This window comes from Panthera uncia, chromosome B4 (assembly GCF_023721935.1).
Source record: "Panthera uncia isolate 11264 chromosome B4, Puncia_PCG_1.0, whole genome shotgun sequence".
NCBI lineage: Eukaryota > Metazoa > Chordata > Mammalia > Carnivora > Felidae > Panthera > Panthera uncia.
The window spans coordinates 75,541,839-75,560,887 of NC_064809.1; the positions used below are offsets into that span (position 1 = coordinate 75,541,839).

General features: G+C 42.0%; 1 protein-coding gene across 4 annotated transcripts in view; it reads right to left on the reverse strand.

Moving 5' to 3' along the window:
• SLC11A2 (solute carrier family 11 member 2) overlaps nucleotides 1-19,049 on the reverse strand; it is a 40,746-nt gene that overhangs the window by 8,703 nt on the left and 12,994 nt on the right. For 2 of the 4 annotated variants that reach the window (XM_049625443.1, XM_049625446.1), the window contains exons 2-16: nucleotides 16,962-17,033; nucleotides 14,890-15,038; nucleotides 14,226-14,351; nucleotides 13,238-13,357; nucleotides 11,747-11,853; nucleotides 11,145-11,215; nucleotides 10,974-11,041; nucleotides 9,501-9,656; nucleotides 8,684-8,842; nucleotides 7,781-7,867; nucleotides 6,706-6,825; nucleotides 6,412-6,561; nucleotides 5,307-5,380; nucleotides 4,534-4,687; nucleotides 2,681-2,734 (exon numbers count right to left, since the gene is read on the reverse strand). In XM_049625443.1, coding sequence (XP_049481400.1) covers nucleotides 2,681-2,734; nucleotides 4,534-4,687; nucleotides 5,307-5,380; nucleotides 6,412-6,561; nucleotides 6,706-6,825; nucleotides 7,781-7,867; nucleotides 8,684-8,842; nucleotides 9,501-9,656; nucleotides 10,974-11,041; nucleotides 11,145-11,215; nucleotides 11,747-11,853; nucleotides 13,238-13,357; nucleotides 14,226-14,351; nucleotides 14,890-15,038; nucleotides 16,962-17,033 — 1,667 coding nt within the window. Of the gene's footprint in view, nucleotides 1-2,680; nucleotides 2,735-4,533; nucleotides 4,688-5,306; nucleotides 5,381-6,411; nucleotides 6,562-6,705; nucleotides 6,826-7,780; nucleotides 7,868-8,683; nucleotides 8,843-9,500; nucleotides 9,657-10,973; nucleotides 11,042-11,144; nucleotides 11,216-11,746; nucleotides 11,854-13,237; nucleotides 13,358-14,225; nucleotides 14,352-14,889; nucleotides 15,039-16,961; nucleotides 17,034-17,804; nucleotides 17,976-19,049 lie in introns of all 4 variants that reach the window. The other 2 variants (XM_049625445.1, XM_049625444.1) reach the window with 2 other exon arrangements.

Below are 19,049 nucleotides of genomic sequence, written 5' to 3' on the forward strand. Positions count from 1 at the left end.
GCAAAGAAAGGCTGATAATTTTTTTTCGAGTTTAAATAAGGCAATGATGTGACCTTTAGCAACAGCAAGACAAACAGTATGTGACTAAGTGGGTAGATTGATATTCGTGTTTGCTGTCTGCAGTTCATCAAGTCTTCTGGGGACTAAAGCTATTTATACCTCCATCCCTTCACAAGAGAAAATCACTAACACTGTGGGCTTAATATGTCAATCCAGGTGGCGGCTGATGTTTCAGTATTTCAGAAGTTAAATATTTTCCAGGTGAAAAAAAATACCCAGGAAACCAAACAGGAAAAAGAAAAAATTTTTAATTACAAACCAAGTTTACATACTGTTAAGTGGTCACTAACAGCTCAGTTGTCACCACTTGGAATACGACTAGCAGGACCTCACAGGAGCCAAACTACAGCTCGTCCCCATCCCTATGAATTCCCAAGATGCTGTACCAGCACAATTATTTCATGTCACATTTCTGGAGAACAAGGACGGATTTACATAAGGTACAATTGTATATCCTTAACATTCCACGCACACACACACACACTGCACATGCTGGCACCGGAAGACTTCATCAGCATTGTTTATTGCACCCAGAGTACTGGCTAAAGGACACTCTCTCTCTAAGAGGATCAAATGGAATATAGTTTGGGAGTGCTTTTAACACTGCAAAACACTCCACACATAGTATTATAAAATGCCACTTAAGTGGGAAGAAATTTTCCATCATCGTCAGTCATAAATAAAACTTTAAAAAAGAAAATAAGCAGCTTTACTTGAACTTCTAAATACATATTGTGAATCTGAGACTGACTGGGCCCACCAGACTCAGGGCAAAGGGAAGTGTCACTGTACTGTCTTTACAAAGAATTTTTCTTGTCAATTTTGCCTTCACCTAGCACAGCCAGATGAGAGATAAAGATGTCAGTCTCCAACATCTTCACACAGTGCCCTTATGACCAGGCATGACGATAGGGAGAGGGGAAGATGTGAGGAGGAACAGTTGGGGAAATTTGTCTTTCATGATCCTGTCAGATATTACTTGAGGGACTAAGAGAAGGTATAGTCAGTGAAACAGTACTTTATCCTTAATGCCTTATGAAAAACAATCCATCCAGTCTGTGCTTTTGACTGTGTGCAAAATATGAGCAATAATGCTTTCAGGGGCTGAGATGAATACATAATATCAATCAACCAGGACTCCAGAAGGAAAGCTCCAAAAAGCGAGAAGTCCTTCAATGCCATTCCCGTTACTGTTCTCACCAAGTCAATGGCTATAAAAGACTTGATTATTTATCTCCACCAGACAAATGTGATTTGATTTGGTATAATCACACAATCTCAGGCTCCACATGTAAAAGTATCAGAAGTGGCTGAAGAGCAGCAGCTTCATGCTGAAGGGACCCATTTCCTCTGACTCCAAAGCTCCACCATCTGGTCTCAAAATTTTTCCCTCTGAGGGAATGGCTGAAGAGAGGTAGCCCAGCGCAACCTTGCTGAGAGAACTCTGCAACCACAGTGATACCTACTGACTTGCTGAGGGAGAGAGAAAGAGCTTTGCAACAGTTAGGTCCACAGCTCCTGAGATTGCCTCGCAAGTGGTCTTGGGCATGCTTCGGAAAAACGTGACAATTCTGGTAGGAGATGGCTTTTAGGAATAAAACAGATGGCTCTTCTTTTCCTTTAAGTCTTTTCTCCCCATTCCAAAATCTCATGAGAACGTCAGTTCATAAATGCTACCATCTTTTTCTATAACCAACTTCCTGGATGAGGAAGGTGAAGGTTTTACAACTGTATGCACTCAAAGAGGAAGTATCAACGGGAAAGCTCGGTACTAAGATGAAACTTATGGAAATCAGGACTCCCAAGAAATTCCTGATAAGCTTTCCATCTCTGAGGAAAATCTGCTCAGTGATGTTCCAAGGTGATTAATAACCACCACCTGCATGTCAGCTTTGCTATTTGTTCATTTATCACCTTCTAAATTTATGCTTTCTCATCCCTCTTAACTTCCACCAAAAATTTAAAGTGGAAAGAAGTTAAAAGAATCCTGAACCTGAAAGAGGTAGAGATGTTTCACAATTTTATATTTAATATGGATGACACCACCTTAGGTGAGTTGTTTTTTTTTTTAATAAGTAACTGAAAGGGTATGGATAAGAAAAGTATTTCTCAGCCTCTTAAAATCCAGAATCTTTTGATAAACAAAACCTGCATATCCGTTCTATAATTTGTATTAAGAAAAATTTATTACATTTTCCAATTTTTTTTTTTTTTTTTAAACACACAGCCTAGTTAAGAATCATGCCTACAGGATTCTCTCTCAAAAGGATAAAACAAGCTGGCCCTTAGGCAGCTACTTAAAATTTTAGTGTTGGAATGATAGCAGCAAATGTCAGCTTTTCAAAGATCCTATCTAATCCAGTTCCCAGGTTAGGAGGTCAGGAAGAAAAAAAAATTCCATCTTTCAAACATATATTGAAACAAAGTCTTTCCCAACAAACAGTTGAGTCTTAAATGAAGTCTGTGCAACAGCACATACTTTTGTCTATGTTCACACAGTAAACCATAGAAACACACTGGCTCTGATGGCTACCTGTGGAGGACAGACAGACTGATCCAGTGTTTACTTAGTATAGCCACCGGTGGCTTCTTCGGTCAGCAGGACTTTAGAGATGCTTACCGTGTGCCCACAGTCCAGGAAGGACATGCCCAGTGCAATCAAACATTGCCAACCCTGAAAGATAAAGCATGGCCATCATTCACCAGCCCCTCTGAAGAGCCCTCTTACCCACCATGACTGCTCATGCCTCACTGCTCAGACACAAACCTGCTCTCTTCCTTGCATATCCAGCTTTGCTCATCTCCTACCACCAAGGTTGCACAAAGTCATTCTCCCAACCCCACACCCCCTTCAAAACATCCTGGAGTTTGCCTTCCTCGGCAACGTTTTCTTGCATACTATTTTCAATACTGAGCTCCCTGCTCCTACCGCTTTTTGTCGTTTGTTTCTTTCATCCGACTGGGAGTTCCCTGAAGACCCATTCCTCATGATGAAGGTGGAGGCGGAGGGAATGAAGGACAAACTAATACAAATGGAATAGTATCCTGAACTGCTCTACGACGTCATGCTTTGGGGGCTTCACAGCAGTAACCCACCCTGGAATCAGCCCTCAGCCTTAAAATGGGTCTTCAACAATCTCGACAGTCTCAGGGTGACTGAGGACAACTCGGACCCTTCATACACAATTTGCAGGAAGGAAAGATTCCTTTAACTTCTACGGTGAATTTTTAAAATACTTCCTGTCAAAGACACGTTCAATTACTTGGATTTCCTTAGAGTAAATCCCTAGAACATAGGCTCAGCATAATCCTAGTGTGCCCCAGGTTTACTGGGGAGAAAAAAAAGAAAAGCTGTATCAATCCAGGACATAATTTTTCAATAGTCACTAAAGCGTTTTTCTCAATCTAGTACCTAACCTGTGGCAAACACTGGCATGGGGATTAGTTAAATGTTCAAAAGATCGGGTTTCCAGCCTCTGTCCTTAACCATTCTCTCAGCAGATATGGTATAAATTCTGCTGCCCCTAAATTCCTCCAAACATGAATTTTTCAGAGAAACCTGTATGGAACAGGGAGGTGGATTTGTTGTTTTTGTTGCTAGAACTATTTCCATTACTATAAGTAACGTGACAGAACATTTGGGAAATAGAGAAAAGAATGTATCTATGATGGTACCATCTTTTTTTTAATGTTTATTTATTTTTGAGGGGGGGGATGCAAGTGGGGGATGAGAAGAGAGAGAGAGAGGGACACAGAATCTGAAGCAGGCTCCAGGCTCTATGCTGACAGTAAACAGCCCGACTCAGGGCTTGACCTCATGAACCATGAGATCATGACCTGAGCCGAAATTGGACGCTTAAGATTGAGCCACCCAGGCACCCCCATGATGGTACCATCCGAACATAACTATCATCATGTTCACATAATCTACCCTAGACTTTTGAGAAGGAACTTGATTATCTCGGAACACATTACTCCGTATTCATTTTCTATGTAGTTACGATTTCATAACCATCATTTTTAAATCACTCTAGAGTAATTCAATGAGCAAGTATCACTGTTATTTCTTTACGAGACAGTTATTAAATGGCAGAGCTGAGCAGGGCCGTGAACTCACGTGTATCCCGCCCCAAAGCTCTGACATCTCACCAACCCCATCTCGTACTGCCCTCTACTTTCTATACTGCTCTTCTTTTAATTCCTCAAACACAGTACACTCTCTTATTAGGAATTACTAAGAATGGAAACCAGCAGAAGTGACAGGACAGCTCTTAGGAGTCTAAATTTTATGGTTAAAAATATTGTTTAACCACAGCTGACGTTATTAACAATTTCATGTAAACTGTTCCAGTAACCTGGAGATAAGAAGGCTATGTGCTCTTTTGAGTCCTTTCATTTTGGTATCAGTAAGCCCCAACTGAGCTGATACCAACTCTGATACAAATACCCCTACTCCCTCCTGAATGGACTTACCAAGTATAACACAAAGCTCAGATAAGCCACACTGACCACAGCAGCTACCACATACAATGCCACATGCCCTAGTTCCTGGACATAAACCATGACAAAGTACATGTTGATGGAACAGACGATAAGGACCAAGATCCCGCCTGCAATCCTCCAGCCTCTGTAAAAGAATCAGCAATCATTGGTGGAATAGTCCAACCTATCTGTAAGCAGAAAAGGACACTCGGTCTTGTGGGGCAGACAGGACAGGAGTTAAGAGGCATTTCAAAATGAACTGAAAATTGTCTTATTATGTCCCAATTAAATGAGCCAAATAGACACCAGTAGGGAGAAAGAGGTGGGGGAAATACTATCAAATAATCCCTGATATTTAAGTCCCTAAAAATGCAACAAGCCCTAAAAATGCAACAAGCCCAGAGTTCCTAGAGGTGCAACAGACAATTTCAAATGCCCCACACTCTTTAAAGATGCATATAAAAGGTATTAGTTTATGCCTTTCTCATTAAGATCATTTAACATGAAATTAAGGCAGCTTCAGTGGCTGCAGCTGAAGAATAAAACCCTAAGAGCTGACCTTTCTCTCCCCAAAAATGAAAAATTGCTTGCCTTCTTTTACTACATTCAGAGTCTCCATTTTCTAAGCCAAAGATTGAGGGGCACCTCTAGGAATCACCTCTCAAAGCATGTGGTTCCCTATATGACTCATTTTCTGACTGGCCTGTTGGATGCAGATACCATTTCCCCACATATTTTGGGGGAACTGAGAGAAGTACACTCACATTCCATTGGCAAAGTCACTCATTACTGGCCGCAAGCTCGTAAATGTGAGGATGGGTATGAGAGCAAAGGGAAGCTGGAAAAGAAAGAACAAAGATCAGACAGGACTACTGGAGATACTCATATTACCCAGCACTGTTAGCAAGAGGGAAACACACACCCTGCTTCATCTGCCCCATGAGAAATTATTCCTGTCATCCCAAATGCTCATGCATTACGTTGAAATCTATAGAGGCATCATTAACTTAGCATCGATCATCATCCTTTGAGTCCTTAAAAACATTTGTTATCTTCCTTGTCTTCTTAACCTCCACAGGACCTAGCAATGTCCTATGTTATTTATTATTTAATGTTTGCTTGGATTAAGAAACAATAATTTTATACTCTGTACGTAATTATAGCAGATAATTCCCATTCAACAAGCTTTTAAAACCAAACCATGTCCAAAAGATTTTATTTAAAAGAATGTTTTAAAATTCATTTGAGAGAGAAAGAGAGAAAGAGAGAGAGGAGAGAGAGAGAGAGAGAGAGAGAGAGAGAGAGAATATAAACGGGGGAGGGGCAGAGAGAAGAAGAGACAGAATCTCAAGCAAGATCTGCACTGTCAGTGCAGAGCCAGATGCAGGGCTCAAACTCATGAATTGTGAGATCGTGACCTGAGCTGAGGTTAAGAGTCTGACGCTTCACTGACTGTACCACCCAGGCACCCTAAAAGCTTTCATTTATGCATTTATTTATTTTTGTTTGTTTGTTTGTTTATTTTTGAGAGCAAGTGGGGGAGGCGCAGAGGGAGAGGGAGACAGAGAATCCCAATCAGGCTCTGCGCTATCAGCATAGAGCTTGACTAGGGGCTCAAGTCCATGAACGGTGATATCATGACCTGAGTTCAAGTCAAGAGTTGGATGCTTAACCGAATGAACCACCCAGGCATCCCTAAAAGGTTTTTAGATACCGGGATTCCATACATTTACTGCAGACCAAGACTCTGCCTCTTTCTTCCTCTCAATTTTCCCCAGCACCCAGCCCTATACACTCAGTACCTAGGGACAGCAATATACAATGCTGCCTGATTAAATGGAATGGGAGTTTCCTCAGCTCCTTCCTTACCTGTAAGCTCTGCAGAACATTCAGGAAGTCATTCATCCCTGTTAGATGCTCTACATCCTGGAAGATGGCAACAAGCAGAGTGGGGATGATGGCAATAGAGCGGGTCAGAATCACTCGGGCAAAGCGTGACCACTTTAGGTTCAGGAATCCCTGGAAGAAAACACAGCAGGATGAATGTCTAGAATAGGAAACAGAGAGAGGTCTGGGAAGCCCTTAGAAACATGGGAGTAAGAAGAAGTAACAAAAGGACAATGTTTTCTTCCTCTAATGTATACCAGTCACAACAGCACATACCTCCATGACGAACTGGCCAGAATAGGTTCCTGTCATGGTAGAGCTCTGCCCTGCAGCCAGGATCCCCACTGCCCAGATGTAGAGTGCAGCAGGCCCAAAGTAACATCCCAGTACAACACCCTGGGAGAAGCAGGGAAGAAAGATGTTTGTGTCAATGATCTGCTTAGACAACACCCAAAACAGAATTCCTCTGCAGCATTTCTCCCTCTTCCTTCCTATGTACCAATCTACACCAAGTGCTGTGCTGGGAACTACCCCAGAAGCTACACTCAGGACCTGTCCTCACTTCAGAGGCCCTCAACCTAAATTTTCCTGGATATTCCTTCATTCCTCTACCTCTTCTCCAAGTTCTTAAAGGCTTTGTCTTCAACATAGATTTTAAATATGTGAGAAAAAAAAAAAAGTCTATACCACATTTCTCAAATTATATTACTTAACACACTATTCTAGAAGATAACAACAGGAGTGAAGAAAAAGGTCAAATAAATTTGGGAAGTGCTACATAAGCTATGTGTTCTACTCTTGGAGGTTCGTAATGTAACCAACATAAAAGGGACTGAGAGGTCCCAATAAAGAATACTTCATCAGAAACACTTTCTTCAGTCTCCCCCAATAAATATCCTATAAAAAGGGGTGCCTGGGTGGTTCAGTCGGTTGGGCATCCAACTTTAGCTTCATGATCTCGCGGTTTGTGAGTTTGAGCCCCATGTCAGGCTTGCCACTATCAGTGCAGAGCCTCTGTCCCCAACCCCCTCTCTCTGCCTCTCCCCTGCTCACTCGCACGCACTCTGCCTCTAAATAAAAAACTTTAAAAAGAAATTTTTAAAAATCCTATAAAACAATATACTACCAGCATAACTCTGGGAATGGCTGATACTGTTCATCTTTATCTTTCAGCTTATCCTCTATTCCCTCCCATGTAATCCAAAAATGCTTGCCTGACATCTAGACCTCTGAAATAAATGGCACTCCAGAGAAGATATATTCAGTTCTGAAGTGAACCCACAGAAAAGACCAGATACTATTCCAAGAATATTGATTCAGGAGCAATCATCACAGATCTGAATAGGTTTACCCCTTTGTAGATGTCCACAGCCAGTGTCGAGTTATCGTCAGGAAAGAGGCTAGTGTGCGGACTGCTGGCATTTCTACAGACTGCAACCTGGAATGCAAGCAGTTTAGGAGCAACTTTTATTTTTGAGGCAAGGACCAGATCAGAAGAACTCTCCAGCAAATCACAAACTACACGTCATACTCAAGTCATCTATGAGACCTAGGGTGGAGGTAAGACACCAGATACAGGTTGTAAAGGGAGCAGAGACTGGCACCAATGTCACGTGTGGTCTTCTTCCATAATCTTTCTACACCCCCATGCCATCAAAAATATTTACCGAGTGAAGAGTGTGCATGGTAATACGTGAATGCTGGCTCACTTTAAGCGATGACAGGAGGAGAGGGCCCCTAAGAAACAGGAGAGGACTCCTGAGTCAAAGCAGAGCCAGAAGTCTGAGTTCCTATAGACAGGCAATCAGGAATCAAGACGACAGAGAATTCAAAATGCAAAAGAGTGAGAAAAAAAAAATGCCAAAGAGTGTATCTTAGGCGGTTTCTGTTTTCTGTTTGTTGACTCCTCCCCACTTGTCCTCATCACCAAATGGCAGGACTGGCAAGCAGGCTGGCAGTTGATAAACAGGAAACAAAAGGGGATGACAAAGAGCCAAACTGACACGAAGCCACTAACAGCAACATGAGGCAATCTTTAATCTGAGGCAAGCTCTCTTCTGTGCCAAAAGATGGGAAAAATGGGTCTAGGCTTAGTCTGCCCCCAGACTCCAGACCCTAACTACTGCAGTGATTAGGGGGCAGCCCTGAGGTTGGAGATCTGTTTCCCCTGAGCTTCAAGTCACTGTCATTCTGCCTACCCCACTCCTTCACTTATCCTCACATTCACTACCATTCACGACCCTGGCTTACTCACCACCTGGTCGTTGGTTTTTTCAAAAAATGCTTCGGCAAAGACGGAGACGACAAAGACGTTGATGATGAAGGAAACAAAGAGAGCAATGCAGGATTCAATGAAAAAGTACTTATTAGCTTCTCGTACCTCCTGCTTATTGGCTCGGTTTACCTGTCTGGACTAGAGAGAGGACAGCAGTAGTCGTTAATTAGTTAGAACAAGTCTCCTCGTACGTAATATTGCATGAGTTTGGAGTCAGAGGAAAGATGCAGAGGGCAAAACAACTGACCATATGAAATGTGAGAAAACTCACTTTAACATCCTAGTTCATGAAGTGAGTAAGAACTTCGTGACACTTTGACAATGTTGGGCATGCCCCAAACAGGAAATGATGACTATGAGCTCTCAGTTATTGTGGCCAGAAGAACCACCGACATACAAAAACAACCTGATTTTCAGTCCTAATAACTTTAATTATAAAGGTCTCTGAAACCTCCCAGCGAACTACTGTAGAAGACTGACTGAGAAAAGCTTTGTTGGGTACTTTACTTCTGATCTCCTCACGGTCACTCAGACTTTTGAGATTCAAACACAAGAGACTTGGTGTACTTTTGGACCTTTTAGGTAGAACTTTAGTCCCAGTTTTTCCGTGGGGTCGCTTATTTCTGGTCATCTTTGTGATAAAAACAGTCTGAGTGTGTGGAGTTTATAAACACCCAACTGTGGAAAAATACTTCTCTCCTTTAGGGCTCTAACAGTTTTAAACTATGCGTGTGTCCCTTGCAACTGAAGGAACCATCAACTACCTGGGGGGCATGGAGATAAGGGCCATGCTCACCTTGACTAAGGCAGAATGCAGGTACATATTGTGTGGCATGATGACAGCTCCCACGATGCCCACAGCCTGCTCGATCTGTGGGGTGTGACAGCCTGGACAGGATGGCAGGAACATGCCCTTGAGTACCTGGCTCTGGCTGGGTTTCACTGTAACATACTATATGCCAACATAACAACTATTAGGATATGAGACCGGGGGAATAACACAGTACTAGGAAACACTCAGCATCCATTGTTCCTTATAATACTTTCTTCAACAACTACCTGGAATAATGAGGAACACAGAACCATTAGGAAACCAAGAAGCATAAGAGGGGCTTGCTGCCAGAGGTCTGAGAATTCAGGACTGGGGTACCCAGACACTTTACATCACATTTTAAATATACAAAGTAGATGTGTGGAGAATGTAATTAATATTCTAAAGAAACAGTCAGCAGCTGCTAAGGGCCTCACTGATAGCAGCTTCACAATCACTCCTAGGAGACAGACCCAAGAATATAGTCAATTCTTGATTACCCACACTCATGCCTCTATTCACCTATGTTTATCTAAAAATCACTTATGTTTGCCACTAACGTATGCTGAGACTCATTGATAAATACTTCCCATACATACTTTTTTCCTGGTTCCGCATTTCTCTTGGAAGCCTTAGACTAACCTATTGCATAATCTATTCACAGATTAGATACACTTTTCCAAGTTTAGTGAGGCCATTAAGCAAAAATCAGTTTATAACAATTGAACATAGGGGCGCCCAGGTGGCTCAGTTGGGTAAACATCCAACTCTTGATTTCGGCTTAGGCCATGATCTTAAGGTTCATGAGATCGAGCCCCAAGTGGGGCTCTGGGCTGACAGGGTGGGTGGAGCTTGCTTGGGATTCTCTCTCTCCCTCTCTTTCTGCCCCTCCCCTGCTCACGTGTACACGGACACTTTCTCTCTCTCTCTCAAAATAAATAAATATTTAAAAAAAACAATTGGACACAGAAAGGTACTATTACTGCATAAAACGGTACTGATTCCTAGGAGCAGCTGGGTTGGGGCACAAAGCAGGAAACGTCGGCTATACCCCTTAAGAGTTCATTAACTGTTGCAATACAAAGAAAGTTCGAGCTGCAGTTGGTATAAGCCAATATAAGTAAAACCCCTCCAAGTTCACAGCCAGGAATAACCCTGCTTCCTCCCTAGCCCTCTCCCAGCATGCTCTATTGTTGGGATGGCCAACTTGGAACCAGAGAGTCTAGTCTAGGAAGTCCTAAAAAATCTAGTCACTTTTGAACTAGGAGCGCCAGCAGGCCTTCCTGGAGACTAGCCTTTGCTACAGATCCTATTCCTTCAAGACTGGCCTAGACTGAATTGGCTTTTTGTTAATGCATGGGATACAACTAAACCATCCTAGCATTATATGATTGTAAATAAAAGGCAAAAAAATCTTTCCTTTGTTGTAAAAGCTAACGAACAGCCTATAATACTTGCCTCATATCCAAATGTGAGGGCCATAATAGTGATGAGAAAGCCAAAAAATGCTTCTAGCTTCCGTAAGCCTAAAAGGGAAAATGCAGCAGTGAGCTCACAGAAGGCAGACTTCTCCATCAGCTACATGATGGAAAGTAGATTCTTTGACCCCTCCATTCCCACTCTCCTTACCGTACTTGTCCAAAAAGAGAAATACAAAGGTATCTGCAATGGTGATGAGAACTCCACCCCATAGAGGAACCCTAGGTCAGAGGTAAGAAATGGAGATTAAAAGAAAGAAAGAAAACATTGAGAAACACTTTCTCTCCAACAGATCTCCAGATATACAATACTTGGAGAAGCAAGGGCTTGGGGGAGAGGCGACAGTGGTGGGAGGTCAGGCCTTGGGTAGTTTAGGATCACAGCACCAACTGAATTAATTACATTCATTCCAACACTGATGGTCTACTAAGTCAGACATTTCAGATACACAGCTGAAAAGTATAGGTCTTACCCCTCTAGGAGCTCACTGTCTAGTGGGATAAGCTGATATACAGATAAATAATTGTAACACACAATGTCACATACTATACAATAGTGGGATGTATAACCCAACATGAGAACATGGGACATATAGAGCCTACAGGCTGCTGGGAGAGAAGGTGGCTCCAGAAAGGCTCCACAGAAAAAATAATACTCAAGTTGAATCTTGAAAACTGAAAATGAGTTGGGTGGTTTTTACATTTGTTTTGAAATTTAGCAAAATATTACTCTCTGGAGGAAAACCCCCTCACCTTCCTACAGACAGGAGATTGATGGCAATGGCTGAGCCAATAACTTCTTGCATATCTGAGCCAATGATAGCCAACTCCACCATCAGCCATAGGATAATTCGTGGGACCTAAATACCAAACAGCAGAAAGACATGGTTCTAATTAATCATTTCTAAGAACTTTCCTTAGAGTTTGGAATTCACATCTGGCACTGACCCATCCACAGTCCTTTATAAGCTTTCAGTCTAGGGATGGACTACTGCACCGTGGCCCCCAGCTGGAGAAAGCAAGGGTGTTTCTACGTGGTAGAACCTATGAGCCGAGGTCAGGGCAAGGGCTGATCCTAATTTTTTCTCTTTCCCTTCCACGAGGAACAGAATTTCCATTCATTAATTTCCACTTAATTTCCCGCCTAAAAACAAACTTAAAAGTTTTAGGGGAAGATGAGGATGCTCATATGGTCAAAATACTGTTCAGGAGAGAACAGAAAATGACCACAAGAGAAAATATCTTGACCGTGGCTAAAGAGACAAAACAAAAATGAAAAGGCTGGGGTCATCCTTAATGTAATAATAATACACAAGCAAGTGATAAAGGACAGACATGTAAAGGGACTTAGGGCGAAGTGATTGGAATTGAGTGGCATATAAGAGGAAACTAATCTGGTCAAATAATCCAGCTAAAAGACAAATTTAGTTAATACTGGCTAGCAGAGGTCAAGAAAAAAAAAACAAACATACATCTTCAGGTATTGACTATACAAAAAAATTGTCACAAAAAACAACTGTTAAGATACATGAAGAAAAAGAAGCTACAAGAAATTATAAATTACCATGGCTTTTTTGAGAAGCATATATGGGGAAATAAAGCCGATACAGATAGTTTCTCACAGCCATGAAAGGAGATTAAACATTTAGGACAAACCAGAGGCAGATCAGTATCTTATCTAAAGATGAACCTAGGTTAAAACTATCTTCCAGACACAGAGTCCGTTCCTGCCTTAGAGAGCAGTGAGAAAGGGCCAAAATGTCCAGAAAAAAGTTGCAGAAGACAGTATAACCTCCAGGGTCATGGTAAATTGAAAAATAATTATTAACAAATCCAAAGATCCTGCCACATGTAGTAAAGTAAAATGAAAAACCTTATTTTTCAAATTGATGACAAAGTCAATCAAAAAAGAAAATATGTATGATAGTAATAAAGATGTATGACTCAAAGTGCTTAGAGCACTCCCACCCCTCCATGGGCTGGGCACTGCAAGATGCCAGAAGGCAGAACGAATGGCAGGTATTTATGCAAACTGAATTTTTCGAAGGAAGCTTTCTGGCAAAAAGCGAATCCCAAGTTAAATTCTGAAGTAGAGAAATATGGGTTGGCAGCAAGAGGAACTAAATAATATTCCTTGGGACTCATCCTCAGGGCCCCTGACCGCCAAGCCCTCCGGCCAGCACGTATCACCAGACACACAGGTTCCTATGAGATGAGTAACAAACCGCACACTACATTGCTCACCCTGGGATACTGACGGTGACACACTTCAGCAAGATGCAACCCTGTGACCACTCCCAGTCTAGCTGCAAGGCGCTGGAGTAGGAGCCCCACCATGGTGGCCAACAGAAGAACCCAGAGCAACTAGAAAAGAACAAAATCCCATCATAACACTCATTAGACAACTGGGGTGTTTTTGTTTGGCTGTTTAGCAACATGAATGAGAAATACAACATTCGGGAAAGAGCCCAGATCCAGAATCAAATGACCTGAGTTCTGTATCAGGTTCTGTACATAACCTGCTAGGTCACCTCATACCTTTCTGAGTCTGAGTTTCTCCCACCTACAGTTTCTCGTTTGTTCAAGGAAACTATGTGGAGTAGATAAAACAAAACAAAAATTTAAAACCAAATATGTGTCTAAAATAAATTAAGGGGCACCTGGGTGGCTTGGTCAGTTAAGCATCCGACTCTGGCACAGTACATGATCTCAAGGTTCGTGAGTTTCAGCCCCACATGGGGCTCGTTGCAGACAGCTCAGAGCTTGGAGCCTGCTTTGGATTCTGTCTCCCTCTCTCTCTGCCCTCCTCCGCTGGCTCTCTCTCTCTCTCTCTCTCAAAAATAAATAAACATTAAAAAAAATTTTTTAATAAATTAAAAAAAAAAACAGAAGCGTGACTGAATCAGTTGAGCATCCAACTTCAGCTCGGGTCATGATCTCACAGTTCTTGAGTTTAAGCCCCACATTGAGCTCACTGCTGTTCAGTGAGGAGTATGCTTCAGATCCTTTGTCCCTCTCTCTCTGCCCCTCACCCACTCACATTTTCTCAAAAATAAATAAACATTAAAAAAAAAAAAGCAGATGGTGGAAAGTACTTTTCACCTAAGCATTACTGCCAATAAAGTATTTGCATGTAACTCCCGAGGCTGACATCCAACAGGCATTGTAGGGGGAAAGGATGTGAGGGTGTACTGTGTGTTTAAAAGGGACAGGGGTAAGACCAGATATTCACCTTAAATCCAGCCACCGCTCCAGACTGCAAATCAGACTCGATGTTTCCTGGATCCAAGTAGGCAATACTCATAAGAAAGCCCGGTCCCGTGAAAGCCCAGAGTTTACGAAAGCTAAAACAAGAATACTATACGAGAGAGGAAGACATCAAACGAATTACCACCTCCAAATTACTGATCTAATTTATCTGTTATTTTGTTACATATAAAACAACAATATGAGCTTCATAAGATCGAAAGACTTAGGATGTTGGACACTGCGTGTGTCCAAGTTCAACTTCCATGTTACCCACTTCTTATCAATAAGCTACCTCTTCTCTGTCCAAATAGGAGCCCTTTCTTTACCTGTTCTTCCCATCAATCAGCCTCTCAGTCTAATACCTATCAGTACCCCTATGCCCAATCACTACCTAAATGGGACACTGTAAAAAAAAAGAACATGAAATTCATACTTCTAGATCAAAAAATATTCACTAGGTCAACGTGGCAACTGTTTTTCAAGGTCCTCATTTTCCCAAACAGTTTCTACTTATTGATTACAAAAGCTGTCTTCAGAGACTGCTTGCCAAAATTAGATGTGAGGCCATTAATCTTGAGTTATCCAGCAGACTTTTCACTCCTAAGTTTTCTCTAAATAAAGTTTTCCTCCAAAGATTTGTCACTAACCTCCTCTTCAGGAATGGCAATCTTCTCATCAAAGTAGGTGGTGAAGGGCTCCTGTGAGTGCCCAGTGGACTGGGAAAGAGATGAGTTACTATAGGCAGGGTTGAGGGTACCAAGACTGGCAGGGTCCCCATGGTCTCCAGAAGCATCATCTAAATTAACAAATTTGAGAAGAAATGAAAATGAACAAAATACACTGACAACTCATCCTTAGTAACTTTTAAATTAAATCTTTTAATACCTAAATGCACAAGACCAAGCTGACTCTACTCAATTTATTTCTAATATTTTATTTATATTTTTAATAAACTAATTCCTTTCTTAAAAGTTTATTTATTTTGAGAAAGAGAGCACCAGTGGGGGAGGGGCAGAGAAAGAGAGTGAGAGAGAGAACCTCAAGCAGGCTCCATGCTGGCAGCACAGAGCCCAATGCAGGGCTCAAACTCACGAACCGTGAGATCATGACCTGAGTCAAAGTCAAGAGTCAAATGCTTAACTACTGAGCCACCCAGGCGCCCAAAATAAATGAATTCTTTAATAGGCGATATATTCACAGGGATGGAAATTCAGGAAATAAAAAAAGCTTATGGTAACAAAGCTCCCTCTCACCCCTCTTCCCCAGTCACTCAGCTCTCGATCAGTTTTAACACTCATCTTGCAATGGTTTTCCTACTTTCACACTTCTATATTCCCAGGTAGCAATTTTTAGAACCACTCCATTTTCTTCTAAAAACACGGAAGTCTAGGGCTCAAAATATAACATTCCCAGGCTGGTAAAACCTAAAATCTTAACTTTTAGAAGAAAGGAACGAAGTCTGTCTAGTTCTGTCTCCAACCCATCATTTGGTAGGACTTACTCAAAGAATCATCCTTGGACATTATACCTCTGTCAGGCTTCTCAATAAATGTGGAAGTTGAAAAATCCTGCCACAGTTCAAGCTAAAATCTGAACCTGCAGGAAAGCCACCAAGCAGGAACCCTTTGCCTCCTGACTACGGTCTGCAGTGAAGAGCTTTGGGTCACGGGGTGTGGGTACCCTTGTGATAGGAGGTCTCATCCTAGACTGGTAATCAGTGTTTCCCTGAGTCCTGCATTTCGCAGTTAATCTTAAGTGCTGGGAAGGGGAGGGTCTGGAAGAAAAGGGCTAATCTGCCAGAAGGACACAAAGCCTAGTTTGGTAGCCATCAAATGGCTATTTTGAACCACAGAGCTCTCTAATGTTAGGGTTTCCAAGAAATCCTTGCAACCTCCAATTAGAAAAACAAAAGCTTTCTTTCTATAAGGAGCTGACCCACTTGAGGTGAAGTGGCCCTGAATTAATGAAGATATTTAAAGAAAAGGAATGAAAATTCTACAGGGGACATTTAGAATTCGGAAGGATTAGAGCACTCAAGAAGCTCTAATGGAATACACAGTTTAAGGTGTTTGCTCAGTATTTTATTGCTCCTCACGTTAAGTATCTGCAGTGCTGTGAAAAGCCAAAGCATTCTAAAGAATTTTATGCCAGGTCTGTGATTAATACTGCCCTTGCAAGCATTACTGCTATAGAAACCAAACTTGTAGCTAATCTTGGCTCATCTCAGAATTGGAAATAAGACAGGAGACAGATCTCTCTAGTTATAAATCCATTTTCATTTACAGCCTAAATCAGCAGATGGTGACTGGATCCGACCTGATTGGAGCAGGTCTCTGTGATGATACTGTTGGCTAGGGAAGCGGAGTTAAGGACAGTTTTTGTTACCACAGATGACAAGAAGGAAAATATGGTCAATTTCTGTTACTGATTTCAACCTAATTCCAGGGCGCCTGGGTGGCTCAATTGGTTAAGCGTCTGACTTCAGCTCAGATCATGATCTCATGGTTCGTGGGTTCGAGTCCCTCATCGGGCTCTGTGCTGACAGCTCAGAGCCTGGAGCCTGCTTCAGATTGTGTGTCTCCCTCTCTTTCTGCCCCTCTCCCATTCATGCTTTGTCTCTCTCTCTCTCTTTCAAAAATAAGCATTAAAAAAATTAAAAAAAAAAAAATAAACTTAGTTCCAAATAAAAATCAGACAATAACACAAAGCTGTAAATTACCATCTGGCATCTTCTGTTCAGGACCCAATACCATGGTGGATGACTGAGTGTCCAAGTTCTTAGAATAGGATTCTGAAATGGAGAAAAGGAAGAGAGGAATCAGCAAGAACAAACTAAAAGTTTAGAACCAGCATTTTGTTACTCTGTACAACTGATCCCGTGTTATATGAAAAGAATCCTTCTACTGAATTAGATAACCTTGAAAATAATCAGTTTTCAGAGTATGATTGAGATATTTAATAAAAATATAAAAGTCTTGCTAATAAGACTTCTAAGCCAAACTGAAGCAAAAGGTGTTTCAGGGAAATAGGCAAATACTTTTTAATAAGCATCCACAGAGAGGCTGCTAGGCGATTCCCCAGTTTCTGCCCTTTGCTTCCAGATTAACTCAAATATTTAAAACCAGACTGGTCCCCCTGCCTTTTACAAGTTTTTTATTTTAATTTTTTTAATGTTTATTTATTTTTGAGACAGAAAGAGACAGAGAATGAACGGGGGAGGGTCAGAGAGAGAGGGAGACACAGAATCTGAAGCAGGTTCCAGGCTCGGAGCTGTCAGCACAGAGCCCGACGCGGGGCTCGAACTCATGGACGATGAGATCATGACCTGAGCTGAAGTCGGACGTTTAACCAACTGAGCCACCCAGGCGCCCCAAAAGACAAAGATCTGTAACTCTTTTTGATCTAGGAAACAATTTAAGCTCATGCTTCAATTTTCTGAGAAGGGGGGAGAAAAGGAGGGCCATTATTCCCCAGGCTCATATTTCCCTGAGGAGAGAGAGACTTCTCCTACGACATTTCTCATTCCCTAACCCTTCAACAACCGGGAGCAGAAACTAATCACCATGGCCTTCCCTTCTTGGGCTCTCAGGGAAAGATGAGGTACCAGGAGGAGTAGGCACAGTCTGCATGATGCCAGAACTTCTCTCTGGCCTGCAAGGCCCAGGTGGGGGTCGGGGGACTGCGGGATGAGTGGTTGTCCCAGAGGTCCAGCATCCTGTTGGGTTAAGTTTAACTGGGGAGAGGGGAAGATGGTAGTAAGCTCATCTAGCCACAGATCTATGGAGTATTCTTCAGTCAACCCCACCAATCAGGATGATTTTTTAACATTTTGATCTGCTGCTTAAGGAATTTATTTCTCAGTTGATTTCAAATTTAGAAGGAGAGGGGCGCCTGGGTGGCGCAGTCGGTTAAGCCTCCGACTTCAGCCAGGTCACGATCTCGCGGTCCGTGAGTTCGAGCCCCGCGTCAGGCTCTGGGCTGATGGCTCGGAGCCTGGAGCCTGTTTCTGATTCTGTGTCTCCCTCTCTCTCTGACCCTCCCCCGTTCATGCTCTGTCTCTCTCTGTCCCAAAATAAATAAAAAACGTTGAAAAAAAAAAATTTAGAAGGAGAAAGACAAGGCAATATTTATTGTTTTAAAAAAAATTTTTTTAATGTTTATTTCTGAGACAGAGAGAGAGCATGAGCAGGGGAGGGGCAGAGAGAGAGAGAGAGAGAGAAAGAGAGATACAGAATCCGAAGCAGGCTCCAGGCTCCGAGCGGTCAGCACAGAGCCTGACACGGGGCTCGAACTCACAAACTGCGAGATCACGACCTGATCACGAGCCAAAGTCGGCCACTCAACCAACTGAGCCACCCAGGCGCCCTAAGGCAATATTTATTGTTAACCCTAACCCCCACTTAAATCCCAATAAAAACTATCCTCCTAAAAAGTTATAAAGCCTCTCCTTAGATATCTTTTACTGTATAAAGTCTTCATCTCTCTTGTCCCTTGTTCCTATCTGAACATTCCTCTACTTTCTTTTTTACATAATCTATCTACCAACATATTCTGTACCTATTTTAAAGAATTACAGAATTCAGACCTGAAGGGTTTTAGGTTTCATCTATCTTCCCGATGTAAAACATACTACCACTTACTAATTTGGAAAACATAACCTTTTACCTCTATAATCACCAATATCAAGTATTTTGTTGCAATGGACAACTAGCCATGTCCCTCCTATCAGGTTTTAAGACACCAGATGTCGAAAAACCAGCCAACAGATGCCAGTAATACTGATGATATTCAAACCCTCTTTAGCACC